The following is a 20,964-nucleotide window of genomic DNA, read 5'->3' on the forward strand; positions in this document are numbered from 1 at the left end:
TCCACATGTGGGCGCTTCGGTCATCTCTGGAAGAAGAACAACATTGCGTAAGCTTCTGATTGAACCTCTAGACTTCTAGACCATTAGCAATCCATCTCTCTCCCTTCATCAGCAATGACAGCAGGCTGATAAAAACAAAAGAGCTTTCTAAATTAAGAATGAGTGCTTGCTGTGACTGTACTGAGGCCTTGGAGTGATACTCATGATCCTGGATATAGTTCAGTTGGATCTTGTATTCTTTAGGCAAGTTCTGGTTGTACTCTGAACGTTTGACATTGATGGTTATTAATACTAGCTGAATGACTTGCTGTGACTATATGTTTTGGAATGCACAGTGTTCTAGGCATGATTGCATAATGCTTACACGAATAACATTGTCGAAATGTGTAGCTGCTAGAAAAATCTGTTTCCATTTAGCAGATTATTTTTATTTAAAACAACCTACGGTTCACTTACAGCGAGAGCGGTCCCTCAGGAGTGAACTTGGATGACGTTTTTTGAAATATTTTCATATTTGTATTTATTGTCCTGTCGCTCCACCCAGCTCCTGTCCTCCCCAGAGGAAAACATATTGCTCAGATGTTGCTCTTTCGCAGAGACTTCCCAGTTCCCGGTTTTGTATCAACTCTCAGATGCTTCTTTTAAAAGTCCTTGGGAGAAATAAAAATAGAAACAAATAAATCAGTTGTTGGTATGTGGTACGAGTATAGAGCTATAAAATGAAGGTGGATAGCAGCTCAGATAATGGGAAATGTTTGAGTTCATATTTAACTCTCTGGGGTTCTTCATTTATGGCTCACACTCAGGACCTTCGGGTCAAAAATTACCCGGAGGGTGGGATTAAGATAAAAAAGATTTGAGTAAAATCAATGAAATATATTTTTGTTCAATAATATTTTTTCTTTTCTTTTTTGGTGGTTTAAGATAATTTTATGATTTATAATTAATATTTATGCAATAATTATGACCCATTTTTCCCATTAAATATAATAAAAAATGTATATATATATATATATATATTTTTTTTTTTTTAATTATTATTTTTTTTATTAAAGCTGTATTTTCATTTTTAGAGGCAATTTTTTTAATGAGATCGGTGCCATCCGGTGGACACATTGAGCATTTTTATCACGCAATAGCACATTTTTACCACTATAGTGGATCTTGCATTTTATAAAAAAATCGTAGCTTCATCGGAATGGTCCGAAACTTGGTGACTTTATTGGTACTTGGTATATGAACACCCAAACAAATTGGGGACAGGATTTGAAAAGTCTAAGTGGTCGTAAAAAAAAATTGTCACACTCAGGACCTTCGGGTCAAAAATGACCCCCATAGGAAATGAATGGGAAATTGGCAAAAATATGAAAATACAGAGTTTTTTTGTGCATACAATCTACAAATCAGCCAGGATGCAGAAAAAAAGGACTCAACAGCTAATTGTGTTTTTGTGTGTTGTTTTTTTGTCTGTTTTGCACTCTTGATGTTTTAGAGTTTCACCCCTTCACAGTTGAGTCCTTTTTTTCTGCATCCTGGCTGATTTGTAGATTGTATGCACAAAAAAACTCTGTATTTTCATATTTTTGCCAATTTCCCATTCATTTCCTATGGGGGTAATTTTTGACCCGATGGTCCTGAGTGTGACTATTTTTTTTTACGACCACTTAGACTTTTCATATCCTGTCCCCAATTTTTTTGGGTGTTCATATACCAAGTACCAATAAAGTCACCAAATTTCGGACCATTCCGATGAAGCTACGATTTTTAATATTTTTTTATAAAATGCTTCGGGTCATTTTTGACCCAAAGAACCCCAGAGGGTTACGATTCAGATTCAGCACAGTTTGAGATGTGGCATGTTACTCTTCATTTAATCGCATTATCAAGTTGATATTAAGAACACCCCCATGTGTGATTTGTCATTTCTATTATGAATGAACGTGTGTGTTTCTGCAGGGCCGGGCTGGAGGGCAGAGATCCGGCCTGCGGATCATCCTGTGGCCGACTTCGACTTTGATGTGGTGGTGGGAGCTGATGGGAGACGAAACTCTTTAGAAGGTATGAACTGCTCAGTTGCCATTAAAAAAACGTCGCAGATTTGAAATACTGAATTACATATATTATGTCCACTAAAATAAATACACATGCCGCCCTCTCTGTTTGCACAGTAACTAAGAGGCTATAATAATCTTTGCTCTATGATTACAAACTGTTCTAAGAGTAACTAAAATTGCACCTACCTAAAATATGAGAGCATTAAAATAGCATGTCATATGGTCTTTCAAATAACATAATAGCACACTCAACAAGTCGCACAATTTGAGGTATCCTTCACATCTGCAGCACAACCGGTGCAGGATGGATTACGTACCGAAGTTTAACTTAACTTCACTAAATACAAGCAAAATTGATGCAAGTCTTAGCCTACTTCTTCAGATATAATCCCAAACCTCTCTTTGTTACCCTTCTCCTATCTTTAAAACAACCTCATAAATTTGGCCTGTGCTCTTGGCTGAAGTCCCTAGAATGGATTGTTTCATCCAAGAAGGTTATTAAGCCATAAAATCGAGTTGTGCTGTGAAAAGCGATACTGCATGATGTCACCAGCCGCCCACCGGTTACAAATGAGTTCAGCGAATCAGCATGTGCCGTCGAGGAGCTCTCAGGGTTTTTGAACGCTTTTCAGTTGATGATGTGTGTCCGTTGGACTCTGTTTTCCAGGTTCGTCATCTTTGCACTGATCCCTAATCAGATGCTTTTTCCAAAAAAGGCCATTTGTGGGGCCCTCCAAACTATGAGATGTTAGCTCATTGCCCAATTATGAGTAACCGTAGGGAAAAAGAACCCAAGCTTGTTTTGGACATTAAGTGAGCCAGTTCAGGGCGTCTAGGGAATGTTAAATTTATCCCAATCTGAGACAGAGCAGCGGTCAGACGAAAGCAGCCACATTTGGGCTGAGTAACGCAGATGATGAAGAGGAGAGTTGATGTCTTAGCGAGTTAACAACATGGCAGTAATGGAGCAGTTCTGGCTCTTTATCAAATGTGTGTCTGTTCGTGGAGGAGCTCTGTAGACACTCATGCATCATTTTGCAGGATGAGGAACGAGAGCCAAGTCAACCCACTTGAACAGCTTGTGCCATTTTTGTAAAGTTTGCCTGGGAAGGATGGATTTATTAGTGTTTAGTTCTAGTAATTAAAATCCACTTTAAGTTCCTTCCACTTTCATAACTGAGCAACTAATGCCCAGTACACATTGTACGACTTTGGGCCGTCCCAGGGGAAAGATGGCCAATCGTGGCGATTTCTGTGGCTCCTACGTCATACAGTGAGAGAGGTTCAAAGATGGCCTTGTGACCAAAGATAGCCTGCGATCATTTTCTGACAGTGTCAGAAATTTAGCATTTACATCTCACAGTGTGTTTGCTGCTACGACCTACGTCAACTGACTAGCCAATAAAAATGCTAAATGATATGGCGGATTGATCAACGCGACATGGTGCTAAAACTTAAAACTACAAACTTAAAACTAAAGTAAATTTGGGTTATTTGGCAACCTAGCACTGGGTCAAAATTGGACAAACCCAGCGTTGGGTTGTTTTACCCAGCTGGTTGAGTTAAATATTTGACCCAACATGCTGGGTTGTTTTATTAAACTCAACTATTGATTAAAAATGACTATATTGCTGGCTTAAATGAACCCAAAACACATTAAAATCACACACAGAATTACTAGAGTAACAGGCACAGGTGAACATTTATTAATAAGCAAGAACAACAGGGAATGCACAAAAATCAGGCAAGAGTTAAAAAAACGAGTACATGTGAGTGAAAAAGTGCAGAATAGAATGACAACTCAATCATACAAATTATACAATTAATAGCTTTTTAAAAGTAATATATATTTAATAACTTGCGTTTAAAACCAAATTTGACCATATTTCTCTTATTTTTTTCTCACGCCAACGAACCGACTAAAAGCACAAAACTCGCTGCAGCCAATCTCTTCTTTGATTAGTTTTCTTCTATTTTCCACATATATTCCTGTCGTAAGCAAAGCGGTGTGTTGCCGAAATCTGAGCCGTGATGGGTCGCTTTAGCTGAAAGATATCATGACAGGCTCCTTATTTCCTGCACATAAACAAACAGCACAGAGTTCTGAAAACATATTTTAACATCCAAATTAGGGCCCCACTTTATATTAGGTGGCCTTAAGTACTATGTACTTACATAAAAAAATAAGTAAAATGTACTTACTGTGTTCAAATTGTATTGCAAAACACTTTTGCTGATATTGAGGTGGGATAGGGGTAGAGTTAGGGACAGGTGTGGTGGTATGGGTTAGTTTAAGGGTAGGGTTAGGTGTAAGGGAAGTGTCAGCTGTGTAATTACAAATGTAACTACAGAAATTAATTACAGATGTAATTACATGCAGGTATTTTTTCAAATGTAAGTACAATGTAAAAACATGTATGTACACAATAAGTGCATTGTATCAAATGATTAATTAAAATGTTATTACATAGTAGTTAAGGCCACCTAATATAAAGTGGGTCCCAAATTAGTAATAGTCAGTATTATAACAAATAAAAAATCAGTTAATTCAAGGAAAAAGTACATTGCATTGCATTAAATAAAATGATTTACAGCACTGTAAAGTTATTTTACAGGAGTAATGCACCAATTCAGAAGTGTTGAGGTCTGCTCTCATCTGACGAGGATGCAAAATGCCTGCGCTCTGTGTAAATCAGCTGGGTTGTTGCGTTGGAGGGCAGGCGGGGGAGGAATGTATTGTTTCGACTGTCAGTGAGATTGACCCAGCCACTAAACCAATGGCTGGGTAACACAGAAACTACCCAACCATGGAAAAAAATAACCCAAAAACAGGCTCAACCCAGCGTTTTTTAGAGTGTACTTACCTCAAGCTCCATGTGCAAAATGTGCATGCAAAGTTGGCCTCTTTTCCCTAGCCATGACCGCGTCCATATTCTCCTCTTTCTCTTCCTCTTTTTTTTCAGCACAGATAAAAACCACAGTTGCCAAAGTGTGATTCATCTTCCTCTGTTTGTTTACCACTAGCGCATGCTGATTACATTTTATTCTTGCGTCATAGCCTATGATTCAATAGGTGTCATCATCGTACAGTCTACATACACTCACCTAAAGGATTATTAGGAGCACCATACTAATACTGTGTTTGACCCCCTTTCGCCTTCAGAACTGCCTTAATTCTACATGGCATTGATTCAAAAAGGTGCTGAAAGCATTCTTTAGAAATGTTGGCCCATATTGATAGGATAGCATCTTGCAGTTGATGGAGATTTGTGGGATGCACATCCAGGGCACGAAGCTCCCGTTTCACCACATCCCAAAGATGCTCTATTGGGTTGAGATCTGGTGACTGTGGGGGCCATTTTAGTACAGTGAACTCATTGTCATGTTCAAGAAACCAATTTGAAATGATTCGAGCTTTGTGACATGGTGCATTATCCTGCTGGAAGTAGCCATCTGAGGATGGGTACATGGTGGTCATAAAGGGATGGACATGGTCAGAAACAATGCTCAGGTAGGCCGTGGCATTTAAACGATGCCAAATTGGCACTAAGGGGCCTAAAGTGTGCCAAGAAAACATCCCCCACACCATTACACCACCACCACCAGCCTGCACAGTGGTAACAAGGCATGATGGATCCATGTTCTCATTCTGTTTACGCCAAATTCTGACTCTACCATCTGAATGTCTCAACACAAATCGAGACTCATCAGACCAGGCAACATTTTTCCAGTCTTCAACTGTCCAATTTTGGTGAGCTTGTGCAAATTGTAGCCTCTTTTTCCTATTTGTAGTGGAGATGAGTGGTACCCGGTGGGGTCTTCTGCTGTTGTAGCCCATCCGCCTCAAGGTTGTGCGTGTTGTGGCTTCACAAATGCTTTGCTGCATACCTCGGTTGTAACGAGTGGTTATTTCAGTCAAAGTTGCTCTTCTATCAGCTTGAATCAGTCGGCCCATTCTCCTCTGACCTCTAGCATCAACAAGGCATTTTCGCCCACAGGACTGCCGCATACTGGATGTTTTTTCCCTTTTCACACCATTCTTTGTAAACCCTAGAAATGGTTGTGCGTGAAAATTCCAGTAACTGAGCAGATTGTGAAATACTCAGACCGGCCCGTCTGGCACCAACAACCATGCCACGCTCAAAATTGCTTAAATCACCTTTCTTTCCCATTCTGACATTCAGTTTGGAGTTCAGGAGATTGTCTTGACCAGGACCACACCCCTAAATGCATTGAAGCAACTGCCATGTGATTGGTTGATTAGATAATTGCATTAATGAGAAATTGAACAGGTGTTCCTAATAATCCTTTAGGTGAGTGTACATGTCGTACCCAAGTTTATTAGATCCATGTTGTACAGTGTGATTTGCAGGGCTTGCAGCAACACAAACATTTTTAAATATTAAAAATAAAAGGATTCATTTCTGGAGAAGCAAATTCCATCAATTAAATAACAAATCCGCCATTGTGCGAGCGCAACTGGCTTTTAAAGGGAATGGGAGATGAGACTCTGATTGGTTTATTGCACGTTACACCCCAAAACACACCCACGACTCATTAAGGGTGCTTTCACACTTGCCTCATTTAGTTCGGTTGAATCTTACTAGAGTTCGTTTTGCCCTTTGGTGTGGTTCGTTTGGTCAGGTGTGAAAGTGGCAATCACACTCGGGTGCGCACAAGGAGGTTTTGGTACGCTTTCAAACAAACTCTGGAGAGGATCGTTTGTGGTGAGAACGTGATCCGACCTCGAACAGACCCAACTTCAAAAAGTACTGATAATTTTTGGACTAAACAAGCTGCCGTAGTCAGCTGCGCTGTGCATTATGGGATGAGGAAGTGTTTGTTGACAATTTGCACTTTAGCATGGCAGCTTGCGGACAAACTTGGAGTAGTGAGGGGGAGCGGAGCCTCATAGAAATTTGGTCTGAACTTTCGAAAACTCACAAGAACAGCTCGATCTTCGCTTGAAGTGACGAGCGATGTGCGCTCGCCGTTTGCAGTGAATTAAAACGTTGTTTTTCAAGCTGCATCTGCACATCATTATAGAAATGTATTGTTTGCATGTGGTGTATACAAACAATGTAATAGATTATGGCCAGGGACAAAACCAGCCCGCGCAGTCGCAGTTTAGGAAATACGCCATGGCCAATGAGTGATGTGGATGTAGTCATGTGACTGCATTTTGGTTTGTTTCAACTGTTTTGGACCAAAGCAATCAGTGTGGTGTGAAAAGAAACCAAAAAAGCTGAAAAATGCTACAATGTAACAAAATGCTAAATTGTTTGCACTTGGTTCGGACCAAATGAACCGAACTAGAGATGTGAAAGCACCCTAAGAGACTAGGTACAACCTTTTTGGACCATACGCCGGATGTGTCGACCGTTTTTTCGTCGTTAAACTAGCAAAAGTGGATTCGGTAACGCCCTAAGTGCACCTGCGCCATGCTCTTAAGACCTTGTGCTCAGATCGTTAAAGATCGTTCAGAGATCGGTCAGATTGTTTAGTTAGTGATAATAACCCTGGTCTAGTCAAATCAGATTTATTTATATACAGTAGAACTTAATAATAGGGATAATGTTCAGTCAATTATGAAACAAATTGGATTTCAGTTGTAAAACTGCTCTACATAAGACAATAATGTAATTATTCAGCTCAAGTCAGTTTTCAATGTTGATTCAGTTCAGTATCAGTGTTGATGTTGCAATGCTAGTGTCAGTGCAGTTGAATCAATAATATTGCAAAATATTAATTATCTTTTAAATTCCATTGTGCTTTAAGTTTAAACCCAAAAAAACTGGGCATTATTTGATGTGGACAGGCAAACTGTTTGTCCCTGTTTGTCTTATTGTAGTTGGTTAGATTGAGCATCTTTGAGCCTAAAATAATTGGCTTGTGATACTGGCAGAGTGGCACATTTTCACTTCATTAGTTGACATCAAACATCATTCCCACGTTTCCACCACGGGAACTTTCCCAAGGTACTAGGGACTTTGGGGTGGAACTCGGTGTGTTTCAACCACAGGAACCGGGGTCTAAATAAAGTTCCAGGTAAAAATTTGGAAAAAAATGGCCCTAGTACTTTTTCAAAGTTCAGGAACTTTCGGGGGTGAGACTTGGGCGCTGAACATGCTGATTGTTTTTATTTCAACCTAAGAGTCTGTTGCATTGTGTGTAGTACGAGTTGTCTACAATTCGAATCAACAATGGAGTTTTAAAAATGTAGGGTAAAAAACTAGGTTCAGGCTTTATTAAGCTTATATGTGGAGAATGAAATCCAGTGGGAAAGTCGCGAGCAGTCCTACGTCTCCGGACTAACCTTCATGGTACTTTAGACCGTAATGGAAACGCAGACAGCAGCAGGTCTAGGGGAAAAAGAGTTCCTGGGACAAATTGTTCCGGGTAATTTCGGTGGAAACTGGGCTTTAAACATTTCAAAACATTTTAGGAGGGACCAACATTATGTAGGGACCAGAACATCACTTTTTCCCTTCCTCTCTTTCTCAGGGTTCAGGAGAAAGGAATTCCGTGGCAAACTGGCCATCGCCATCACCGCAAACTTCATCAACAGAAACACCACCGCTGAGGCAAAGGTTGAGGAGATAAGTGGAGTTGCCTTCATCTTCAACCAGAAATTCTTTCTGGATCTCAAACAGGAAACCGGTGAGCAAAATACAACACATTAGACACTAAAAATGCACCACATTAGTCTAAACTAGGCATCCAGCTCCTTGGATAATACAGAAACATCTCCCAGCCATGAACTTTCACCTCATCCCGGTATTTCCAGCAATGTTTTCCGTAAGCGTGTCAGTGTTATCTGCTGTGAGGAGCGGTAATATTTCAGTTATCATCCTTGTGCTCTGATTTGTCACGTAAATGTTTATCCTCCAGGGGATTATGGGCTTTCTCCCTTCAAAAACATACGAATGCTTTGTGTACCTGTCGTGACTCGTACCCCTTTGAAACTGAATTCCTTTCAAATCCTGTCTTAAACTCCCACTGACCTGAAAGACTCATTTTGTCATATTACAGGCAAGAAAATGTTACAGATGAGAATGACACAGATTCATGCAAAGACCACGGTTTTGTCTCTTTCGCAGGGATTGATCTTGAGAACATCGTATACTACAAAGACAACACACACTATTTTGTCATGACAGCTAAGAAGCATAGCCTGCTGGACAAGGGTGTCATCGTTCATGTGAGTTTGGCAAGTGTTGAGTGAACTCTCCAAAAACGCATGTTTCCATCCACCTATTTTTATGCGAATAGTGGGATATTGCATAAAAAATGCTGGATCGAAACACCAAGATGAGCATAAATGTGCATAAAATCGTAAAATCATGTACATTTTATCCGATAATAAGATGGAAACACATTTACTGAATAAATCCCTCGATGTGCAACAAAAAAGTCACATTCCTAAACGGAGGATATGATTGGATAACTGGACTAACCAGTGGACCAATCACATTGCACAACATCTCAAATGTTGGTTTTCATGATTTAATTTTTCAGTCTTTACCCAACGCTTGGTCAGAAGTGAAATGTTGATTCATGTTGACAGTATTCATTATTTTTGGTGTGGAAATGTTTGTATTCGCTAGGATTATATCGACACTGAAGCACTGTTGAACAGTGAGAATGTGAATCAAGAGGCTTTGCTGGCGTATGCCCGAGAGGCTGCCGACTACGCCACTCACTATCAGCTGCCCACGCTGGACTACGCCATGAACCACTGCGCTCAGTCTGATGTGGCCATGTTCGACTTCACCAGCATGCACGCCTCAGAAAACGCCGCTCTGGTCAGAGAGAGGTTTGGTCATAGTGTACTGGTGGCACTAGTGGGAGACAGCCTTCTAGAGGTGAGGAGATTATGACTAAATAATCATCATCAGTCTTGTGCTTATTTATATTTATGATTCTGCTGACATGCGTTTGTGGTTGTCTAACTGTAGCCCTTCTGGCCTATGGGGACAGGCTGTGCCCGCGGCTTCCTGGCAGCCTTTGACACAGCTTGGATGGTAAAAAGTTGGGCGCAGGGTAGAGATCCACTCGAGGTGCTGGCAGAGAGGTCAGTGAAGGTCAAAAGTCACATGCGGAAACAATAGCCGCACACACACACACAGTCACATACAGCTTGAAAGCCTTAATAGGTACATATGATACCGTTAATAGCTTGTTTATGTTGTTACTTCGTTGTTATTTTTCTAGGGAGAGTCTGTACCGATTGCTACCTCAGACAACACCTGAAAACATTGCCAAAAACTTTGATTCGTACACCATAGATCCAGGAACACGCTATCCAAACCTTAATTCAAACTGTGTGAGGCCGCACCAGGTGAGATGGCATTTCTATCTGTGCATCATTTCTATCATTTAAAAAAATCACTGCAATTCACAAGCTCAAGTGACTTATTGCTTTTATAAAACACCAATGACAATCACCATAAATAAATGAATATACTATACCTGTTAAAAAAAAGTTAGGCTGCATTTATTTGATTAAAAATACTGTAAAACAGTGAAATATTATACAATTTAAAAGAACTGTTTTTTATTTGAATATATTATAAATTGTAATTTATTCCTGTGATGCAAAGCTGAATTTCCAGTCTTGAGTGTCACATGATCCTTTGGAAATCATTCTGATATGGTGATTTGCTTCTCAAGAACATTTATGTTTATTATCAATGTTGAAAGCTGTTTTTGCTGCATAACATTTTTGTGGAAACCAGGGTAAAAAAAAAGAGAAGAAATACTTTTACTCAGCAAGAATGTATTAAAGGGTTACTTCAGGGATTTAGCATTAGGCTTTGTATCAGTAGAAACCCGGTAGTATATTCTAATTATGGTACTTCCCCCCTCATATCCCCCTTAGACGAGATAATTATAATTATTTTATTTCTGGAAAAAATCCTCCGATGACGCAAATATAGTCATTTTGCGTCATCTGAGGATTTTTGGCCAGAGGCTAAAGACTACAGCCAGTAGTAGGAGCTAGTTCCTCATGTTATCAACCCGCCCACAGCGGAGAGATCTCACTCACAGAATGTAAATGCGCCCGCCCGCTGCTGCTTGGCTTGGGCATTCATAACGGAGCGGTGCAGAGCAAAGTGAGATTTGTAAATTTGTTTCCTCTGGAAAGCGTCAGATGCATCTGTTCACAGCGTGTTTTTGCAGCGGTAAGTAATGTAGCCAATCACAGATAGTTGTTGATCTATCAAACGCGATCAGAATCTCACTGCTCAAAACAGCAGCGTTTTTAGGCTATTCAGTGCTGAGTTAATGCAGGCTCGCATAACCTCTCATTAACAAGACACGATGTAAGTAAGATATTTATTGTTGACAACTTAATTTTTATAACGGAGCTTTGAGAGATCGCGATGAACTGACAAAATAACAGCATTTTAGTGATCGAATGGGAATGGCATATGGCCATGTTTACACACATATTGCGTAGTAAATGGTATATCAAATTATTCTGTTATATATTTCATAACATTGAGAATCATCTTTATACAAAGTTTGGATAAAAAAAGCTTGAAGTATAAAAATTGACTGGTGAATGAAAAAAAAAATCCCATTGTTTTTGTCTATCCATGTCTTTTCATTTTCTCAATAAATAGTTCTAGTTCTGATATAGTATATAACATAGGATTGTTTTTGATTTCCATTAGTTTGTTTTATGCTCCAAACAATGTAATGACCTAAAAAAAAATCTAAATTCACAAAACCTTTTTTTCTGGTTCTCAGGAAGATGTGTTAAAATACTAGTAACACATTAAAGAAATGTAAAGGCAGACTAATAGATTAATAGACAATTTGTAGCAAAATATTTGTGAAATTCCAATTATTGGTAAAAGTGAAAAGTAAATAAATAATCATACATATCTCACTGTACATTGCTATGGTGGAGCACATTTACTAGAGCACCCTCAGTAATTTCAGAAGCACCCTCAGTGATTTGATTCTGGAACCGGGCCTGCGTTGGGGCGGTGCCGCGGGTGGGCAAGTGATAACCAGTTGCCGTGGCTTTGGGTGTGGCCTCGTAGGGCAGCAAAGCAAGTGCATTCTGGGAGTTGTTGTCTTTCATCCACATGAGACAAAAATAATTGTTTTTGTCTTTTTTCAGTCTAGAAGGCACCAAATTCAAAAATAATTTCACATTTCCACTACATAAATGACCCAGTTTAAATACACACTCATCTTCTCAGCGCTGAAGTGCCCCTTTAACTTAATCAAAAACGACAGTAAATACATTTATGTTACAAAAGATTTCTATGTCAAATACATGCCATTATTTTGAACATTCTATTAATCAAAGAATCCTTAAAAAAAATATCAAGAAAGTGTTATTAAGCAGAAAAAATAATATCAGTAGCATTAATAATAATACGAATCATTATTAATAATTGAGCACCAATAATAATTGATCATAACTGAACAGCAAATCAGCATATGAGAGTGATTTCTGAAGGATCATGTAACACAGAAGACTGAAAATTCAGCTTTGCATCACAGGAATAAATCACTTTTGTAAAAATATTAAAATAGAAAACAGTTATTTTACATTGTATTAGTATTCATGAAAGTTTTGCTATATTTTTGATTAAACAAATGCAGACGTCTTTCAAAAACATAAAAAATCTTCCCAAACTTTTGACCAGTAGTGTATATAAACACAACAAATAAATAATATCATAAAATAGCCCAACATATACAGTTGTTTCCAAGCTCATAGTACAGTAATAGACGCAAATGCCTACTGAACTATATATTTATTGCAAACATTTAAACAATTATTTTTAATAAATAAAATGATTTGCTGTACACATGTCTTTTGCAATATTTAAGCTCTCGCTGTTTTATGAAAGCAATAATCTCCTTGAAGCAGTCTTAAAGTGATTTTACCATGTGCCATTTTTTTTTTACATTGTATCATTTACTCTCATGACTGTTTATTGTTCTCCTTTGCAGGTCCGCAACAACTATATCTGTGGAGAGATGAAGTGCTCTCTGGAACGGGCCGCCACGATACGCCGCCCTGTCAACTTGGCCAGGCGAGGTTAGAAGAACCTTTTAATCAGTCTAACACGTATCTATAATTATCCTCTGCTCTTTTACTTTTGAGTGGACAGTTCCTCAAGAGTTGCCGCCAGGCTAGTGCTGAATATGAGGGATGAGATTTGCATATGATAATCACAGACAGTGAGAAAATGCGAGCAGCTTGGACGAGTGTTTACTGCATTCCTGCCTCCAGCAGATACCAGCCAGCTCCTGTTTTAGGAGCGTTCTCAAAACAGCAGAGCAGAGCGAGAGCACTCCTCCCAACATGTGGCAGGTTCAGGGAGAAGCAGAATGTATTTCTACTGAGGGAATTCAATCCAGACTGAGATTTGTTATTACCAGCAAGAGCCAAAGTGAGAAGAGTACTACCCTAAACAAATCTGGAGTAAGGAACGCCATGCTGCCAAAGGAATGGTTCACCCAAATAAATGGACATTCATTATTTACTCACCCTCATGTTGTTTCCAACCTGTATGAATTAGTTCTGGGAATGTTCATGCTGCTTTTATCTCTTTGTCGCCATCTCTGTTTGAACTCTGATACTGCAGTTATTTGCGGAGTTATCTTCTTTATGTTTTTTGTGCATCGGCACGGCTCCTCAGTGTGGAAGAATCTGTTTTGAGGTGTATGTGTGGGTTGTCTATCAACACACCAGTTGTCAACGATGATTGTCAACGAAGAAAGTCACACATACACCTAGGATGGCTTGAGGGCGAGTAAATCATGGGCTCATTTAAATTTTTGGGTGAATTATTCTTTAAGCAAAAAAAAAAAAAAAAACGGTTTGATGATAATAATAAGAAATGTTTCTTGAGCAGCAAATCATATTATAAGGATTTTTAAGGATAATGTGACTGAAGACTGCTGAAAATTCAGACTTGCATCAAATTACATTTTAAAATATATTAAAACAGAAAACTGTTCTTTTAAATTGTAATAATATTTCATAATATTGCTATTTTTATTGTATTTTTGATCAAATAATTGCAACACCATGGGATCCCTTTAAATCAGGGGTGTCCAATCCTACTCCTGGAGGGCCAAAGTCCTTCAGAGTTTAGCTCCAACCCCAATTAAACACACCTGAAACAGCTAATAAAGGTCTTACTAGGCATACTAGGCCCTGTCCCAAATGGCACCCTAAACCCTCACGGTCTTCCTCTGAGTCCGCACTTTCACAACATAATGCCGCTTTGACTGCCTGGAAGAAGTCTGCTGCGATTGTAAGTCCACTAGACCGAAAGTGCACATAAAGTGTGCCATTTGGGACAGGGCCCTAGAGACTTCCAGCAGGTGTGTTGAGGCAAGCTGGAGCTAAACTCTCTCTGCAGGACTGAGTTTGGACACCCCTGCCTTAAATCAATCACAGTAAATCCTTTCAGCTCTTGCTGTTCAATGGTGCTTGTTGACACATGGCTTTAGTGCACCTAAAAACTGTTGTTAGCTGTCAGGGTGACACACTACTGTGAAACATAAATACATAGAGTGTTGCGCAAGACGACAGTTATTCTGCTCTGAGATTAAAGAGGCAAGTTCAGATTCCTGACAAAGAGAAGACGTCACCCTGACTTTGAGTCCTGATCATCCCTTGTATATTTGTTCGGGTTGATCGGTTTCAAAATAACATTTCCCTCCGCTTGTGTTTGTGTGTTTAACAGAGTCTGAGATCAGGCCGGGTCGGTTACTGACGTGGTGTCAGAAGCAGACCGAGGGCTACAGGGGTGTGACTGTGACTGACCTCACTTCCTGTTGGAGCAGTGGCCTGGCTCTCTGTGCTATCATTCATCACTTCAGACCGCTTCTCATGTGAGATTTACATCATCTCTCATCCGCAGGAAATGTCATCAGAACATTGTCTTTGCTTTTTACAATTTTTACATTGCATCTAATATCCTGATCGGTAAAATAACCGGTTACCCTTTATTTTAAGGTGTCTTTGTTACAGTGTAATTATATATTTAAATACTGAGTATTAACTACATAGGGTTAGGGTTAGGGTTAGGATTAGGGTTTGGTTTAGGGTTAGTTGCATGTAGTTATGCATAATTTATAGTTAGGAACTACATGTAACGTGTAACAAGTGTTACCGAATCACCTAAAGTCATCTGAATGTACTTTACCGTAGTATTGTGTTAGTACTATGGTATAGCATAGGTGATACCACAGTGCTTTAATATACACAGTGGAACTGTATAATTACCATTATTCTTATACCATGGTATTTACATTGTACTTCAAAAATACTGTGGTATAACCATGGTACATGTTAAAAAAATCAATACCTTGCCCCAAAAAAAACATGTACTAAACAATGTCTACAAAACATGGTATTATCGTTATAGCATGTCCACAAGTAGGTGTAAAAATGTGGTATTACCATAGTGCATGTCCAAATAAATACATGGTATTCGTATTACCATGCTACAAAGTGAAATAGTAGAATGGTACATGTGTAAAAAATACATATTACAGTACATATTACAGTAACCCTTTATTTTAAGGTGTCCCTGCTACCATGTAATTAAACATTTAAGTACTGAGTAATATTAATTACAACATGTACTTACTATAGGGTTAGGGTTTGGCTTAAATAAAGTGTTACCAAAAATACATATGTAAAACACATGGTGCCATGTCTGAATAAATACGGTACAGGTCTTAAAAAAGTCTCTGAAATCCCATAGTATTACCAAGGTAAAATATCCCAAAAATAATATGCAAACATAATATTACCATGGTACAGTACCATATCTTAACAACCAAGGTATTACATTAATACTATATCCAAAAAATGCATGGTACATATCTGAAAACAATGTACATGTACATGTTAATATTGTCCATTATAAAGGATGAATATGGCAGTCCCTAGTAAAACAGTAGATTGCATGACACTTTGATAATGCTCATCTGATGAGTAAAACATAAGCAATGGAATTAAGTCGTAAGCACATTTCATAAATATTTGGTCTGCTTCCTGACATTCCCACAAATCATGTTCTGTGTTGGCAACAGATCCAGTCAACGCTCCTGTGTGTTTATTAGCGTTTGCCTTCACACAGTTAGTTACTGTGTAATCCTAAACATGAGCCGGACATGTGAAATGCACTTTGACCTCTTGAGAAATCACTTTCCTGTGTTCAGACATCCTGCCGCACGATACTTATTCATCAAAACGGTCACTTGAGCGTTCTTGGCTGAGAAAGTGTAACCATGTGCAACATTTCACACACTTTATCAAGAGCCATTTTTCAAGTCTGTCATTTGAGATTGTCAAAAGTAGCTTAAGGAAACCAGAGAAGTTTCACAACTTTCGATTGCCCTTTCTTAGCACAAATGTCAACAGGGCAGCTTGTTTAATTCAGGTCCCAAGCTCATGCTCTCTGTTCTTATCTTATTGTTTCCTGTAGCGATTACGACTCTCTGAATGAGCAAGACTGTGCCAAAAACCTTCAGCTGGCATTTGATGTGGCCGAGAAGGAGTTTGGCATCAAGCCGTTCATCACAGGGAAAGAGCTGGCGTCAGGACAGGAGCCGGACAAGACCAGCATGAGCACCTACCTCTCCAAGTTCTATGAGCTTTTCCGGGGAACGCCTCTACCTCCTTTTGGTAGATCATCAACTCTTTCATTGCAGTCCATTAAAGCTACACTGTGTAACTTTTTTTGTTTATTCTTAGCTAAAAACACTTAGTTCTTTCAAAAATATATGTGCTCATTAATGTATATTTACTTCTTTCAAGTAATAAAGTATTCTCGTAAGTTTATAATATGCCATTGAAAATACATACGGGTAATGGGTTCGAATGCGGGTCGCCATGTTGCCCCTCCATCTTGAAAGTACATTAGCCAAAGAGGGACATACCCGTGAATTCAAGCTTCGCCTTTCACGTTTTAACACTCGATGGCACCATGTCGAATGTGGACGAGGTCGAACTGGAAGCCATGTTAATCTTGGACTAAATCGGCCACCGTAGGAGTTAAAACGAAATCGGAATTGAGAGGAACAGAAACTAAAATTCACTGGATGGTCATATACCTTTTCACCACTAGATGGGGGAAAATATCACACAGTGTAACTTTAAGGATCACTGACTTTGCTTGGGATGGCGTACATAGCATGTTAGAAATCAGGAATGTTGAGAGAACATTGCTTAGTACGTTTTTTATCTTCAAACCAAACTTGGGTCTCCAGCGGACGAAGTTTAAATCCCTTCTGGCTAGCGCGCTTCCCATAATGTTCACGCGTTAGGTCAGTAGGCGGAGAGAAGACGGTCTTTTGTGGCTGTTTGAACACATTCGACCACATGAGCGTCTACACTATGAAAGCAATCCGGTCAAATGTGTTTTCCACTACCTCTGGAAGTGGTCGAAAGTGGACAAGCTCAAAGCGCTTTAGAGACGTTTACACCTGTATTTAGTAGTGATGCACCGATCATGGTTTTACATGGCCGATTCCGATACCGATTTCCGATTTATTTATTTTTTTACACGCAATAGAAGAATGAAAGTATACATGAACAAGATGTTTATTTGGTATTTAACAGGCTAAATTGGCTTTTGGCCAATGAAAACAAGTCCGCAATCTGAAATCAACGGGAAATTGAATTGGGTTGAAAGGCAACAACTGCATATTCTGCAATCCAATCAACACACATTCAACAATCCAAACAAAGATGTAACTTAAATCAGCGTTTGTTTTTAAATTCAGTGCAAAGAAAAAAGTCTTTACCAGTGAAATTAAATAAAACCAACGTTTATAAATGCATTGTTCCAAAATGTTAACTCAAATAATGATGCAATACAAAGATGCTACAGCAGGTTCTTTTTCAATCAAATTAAGTCAATGTAATTTTAAGGTAAAATAAAAATGATCATCCTATACAGAACTGATAGTATTTAATTTCAAAAGTGCATGCATGTTCTTCTTTACAAAAGTAAAGTCACAAGTAGGGTTGGGTACCGAAACCTGGTGCCAATACTTATATAACCGGTATGTACCGGACCGAATCAGAACGCAGATTTCGGTTCCTCATCTCGGTGCCAAAATTCAAACGTGCTTTCGCGTGCTTTGGCTGAGCCAGAGACAGACGCTCAGCGCTGGTCACATCCCAACTCATGACAATTATTTAGTGTTTTCAACCACATCATGTTTATTTCAGGTTTCAGACATTTAAATGTTTATAAGTAGGCTACTAGCAAAAAACACACACTGATGTCTATGAAAGCGGCTATGACAATCCCTTCATACGGTTATAATTTGACTAACGTTACGTGTTTTATTCACATCAGATACATGCACATTATATAGTAACTATATAGTTTACTCTATTGTTCTTCCAGTTCACTGGTCACTTACTTTCATGTATTTAGTGAGACGAGAATACACTCAAGTGTTGTAAATCCGACAGATCCGATTCTGAGGCGCAAACTAACATGGCGCCGCCCATTGCGCTTTATAGATCAACTAACACAGATTCACTCACACATTTGAATATCAGATAGTTCGTGACACAGTTAAGAAGTTTGTGAATATTTTGAATAAAAAGAAAAAACGAAATAAACCCGATACAGCTGAGCTGTCAGTGCTATTGCGGCTGCTGTGTGTCATGTGAGAAACTATTCTATTACTAGTCGTGTTCTAAAATATTTAGCCAGAGAATATCATCATATTTCAAAATAAAGCTGAAGCTCGAAGCTGGTTAGTAGCATACCAAGAATACAGCCTACTGCTGTTATTACTGTAACTGTTCTTTAGAGTTATATTAGGCCTGTTGTAGTTGGGTTAGGTGGCTTAGGTTTTACTGGGAATTTGTAAATAAGTCAATTATAATTTGTAAATAAGTAAATTGTGTTTTGTATTTATTTATATTCATACATAGCCTGGATGCCAGCCGAACTTAGCCCCGCCCACAACATTTTTACTCGGGCAGTTCGGTCTGGACTTGCTCAATAGAGAAGTAATTATGCCCCAACAGAAGCTGTTCGGACCAATGAAATTGTCAGGGCGGGCTTTAGACGATGATGGACAGATGAGAAACAGTAACGCAAGCATCCACGTCATCAAAGAGCGCTTGGGTTGAATTTGTTTTAATCCTAAACGGAGAACTTGTTGGTATATGCATTCACCTTTACTATTTCTCTCAGAAATGATGATGGTGTTGGTAGGTACTCTGTGTATCCTTAAATTCTTTTTTTACAACACCGGCAAAGTTCGTTTACACTCATCTTTTTCTTCTAACGTTAGTCCAGCGTGCGTGCAGACAGCGTTGCCAAGTTTTTACAACAAAACCCGCCCAATTGCTAACGTTCCTCAAAACTAGCCAAAAACAAGCCCAATAGCTTTCCAAGGGGGTTCTCCGGGGAAAAAAAGGCATTTGGGGGGTAAATATGTGTTATTTTGGAAGGACTGCCTGCTAAAATTCGCATTCCTGGGTCTGTATATCACATAATTGGGGTCGCTTCAACCCGCGGACTTTTGGTAACACAGTGCAGTTGAGTTCTGTTGACATTTGACAACTAACGTTATGCGTTGCTCCGTTGCTCTGATTGGTTGCTGGTCTATCCGATTGAGGTCTTTCCTGGTTCGGTTGAAACACGCCCCATAATCAAAGCCCAACGGAGCAGAATCAGACTCATATTCTGACTAGAATTGAGTATGACCACGTCAGGTTACAGGGCATCCCTAGTATTTAGTGTCGTCTATGCATCTTAATACCAGGTGTAAACAGCGCCTAATGCTCACCTAGGCTACATTTGATCTTTTTGATTTAATGAATAAACATAAAAAACAAAGATCCAAACAGGGAAGACAATAATCCAAACTAGAAACAAGAACATAATAATCCATTGGTGAACGGAAATGCAATAGCTTTACCTAAAACGTGACAACGACAGACTAACGAAAAACAGGTGTGGGTAATGAATTGTCATGCAAACAAGCAAGGGTAACCATAGAAAGAAAGGCAAACAGGAACAAACTACAGGAAGTGGACAGTGGGAACAATGGAAGCATAAAATGCACTTCAAAATAAAAGTCCTATAACACAGAACAGTAATTTATTCCTGTGATCAAAGCTGAATTTTCAGCATCATTACTCCAGTCTTCAGTGTCAATATTTTCTCATTGTTATTATTAATAATGCTGCTGAAAACAGCTGTGCTGCTTAATACTGTGATAATTGTTTTTTTCTTGTTCAGAATATGAATAAAAAAAACAACAGCAGTTATTTGAAATATAAATATTTTGTAACATTATACATATCTTAATGGTCACTTTTGAATTTAATGCATCCTTGCTGAATAAATGTATTAATAAAAATAAAAAAATCTAAACTTTGAACAGTAGAGTTCATATGTATAAACAGAAGTGGCCAAAAGTGATGTCCGGAGGGGATATTTGTTTTTTATGACAATACCAGTTTGATTAAACTATCAAAATATGAGGACAATATTTTATATTTTTTAAGTATTTTAAATATGAGGGAAGAACAAAACGCTTAACTTGTTTAAGGTATTTATCGGAAATTATTTTAAAATGATTTGGCATAAAAATGCATACGCCCACAGTAAAAAGCTTACATTGACTACAGCATAATCAATTATTAATATTTAATTGATTCTCACTTTTTTGTTGCATGTTTTCATAATTAATTTGGGTCACACTTTAGATTACGGTCCATTCTCACTATTAACAACATTTTGCCTCAATAAACTCCTAATTACTGCTTATTAATAGTTAGTCCAGTAGTTGTTAAGTTTAGGTATTGGGTAGGATTAAGGGATGTAGAATATGCTTGTGCAGAATAAGGCATTAATATGTGCTTATTCTGCAGTCGTGG

The 20,964-nt window shown here is 38.7% G+C and overlaps 1 protein-coding gene across 49 annotated transcripts in view; it reads left to right on the forward strand.

Moving 5' to 3' along the window:
* The window catches only part of mical2a (microtubule associated monooxygenase, calponin and LIM domain containing 2a), a 122,375-nt gene that overhangs the window by 57,697 nt on the left and 43,714 nt on the right, over positions 1–20,964 (forward strand). For all 49 annotated transcript variants that reach the window (XR_013815346.1, XR_013815347.1, XR_013815348.1 and 46 more), the window contains exons 5-13: positions 1,957–2,058; positions 8,559–8,714; positions 9,155–9,255; positions 9,662–9,919; positions 10,013–10,128; positions 10,269–10,395; positions 13,035–13,122; positions 14,783–14,930; positions 16,535–16,734. Coding sequence is in view for 46 of the 49 variants with exons in the window: in XM_079801497.1 (XP_079657623.1) it covers positions 1,957–2,058; positions 8,559–8,714; positions 9,155–9,255; positions 9,662–9,919; positions 10,013–10,128; positions 10,269–10,395; positions 13,035–13,122; positions 14,783–14,930; positions 16,535–16,734 (1,296 nt within the window). In the remaining 3 variants the exon portion in view is untranslated. The remainder of the gene's footprint in view (positions 1–1,956; positions 2,059–8,558; positions 8,715–9,154; positions 9,256–9,661; positions 9,920–10,012; positions 10,129–10,268; positions 10,396–13,034; positions 13,123–14,782; positions 14,931–16,534; positions 16,735–20,964) is intronic.

This window comes from Gobio gobio, assembly GCF_949357685.1.
Source record: "Gobio gobio genome assembly, chromosome: 2".
Lineage (NCBI taxonomy): Eukaryota > Metazoa > Chordata > Actinopteri > Cypriniformes > Gobionidae > Gobio > Gobio gobio.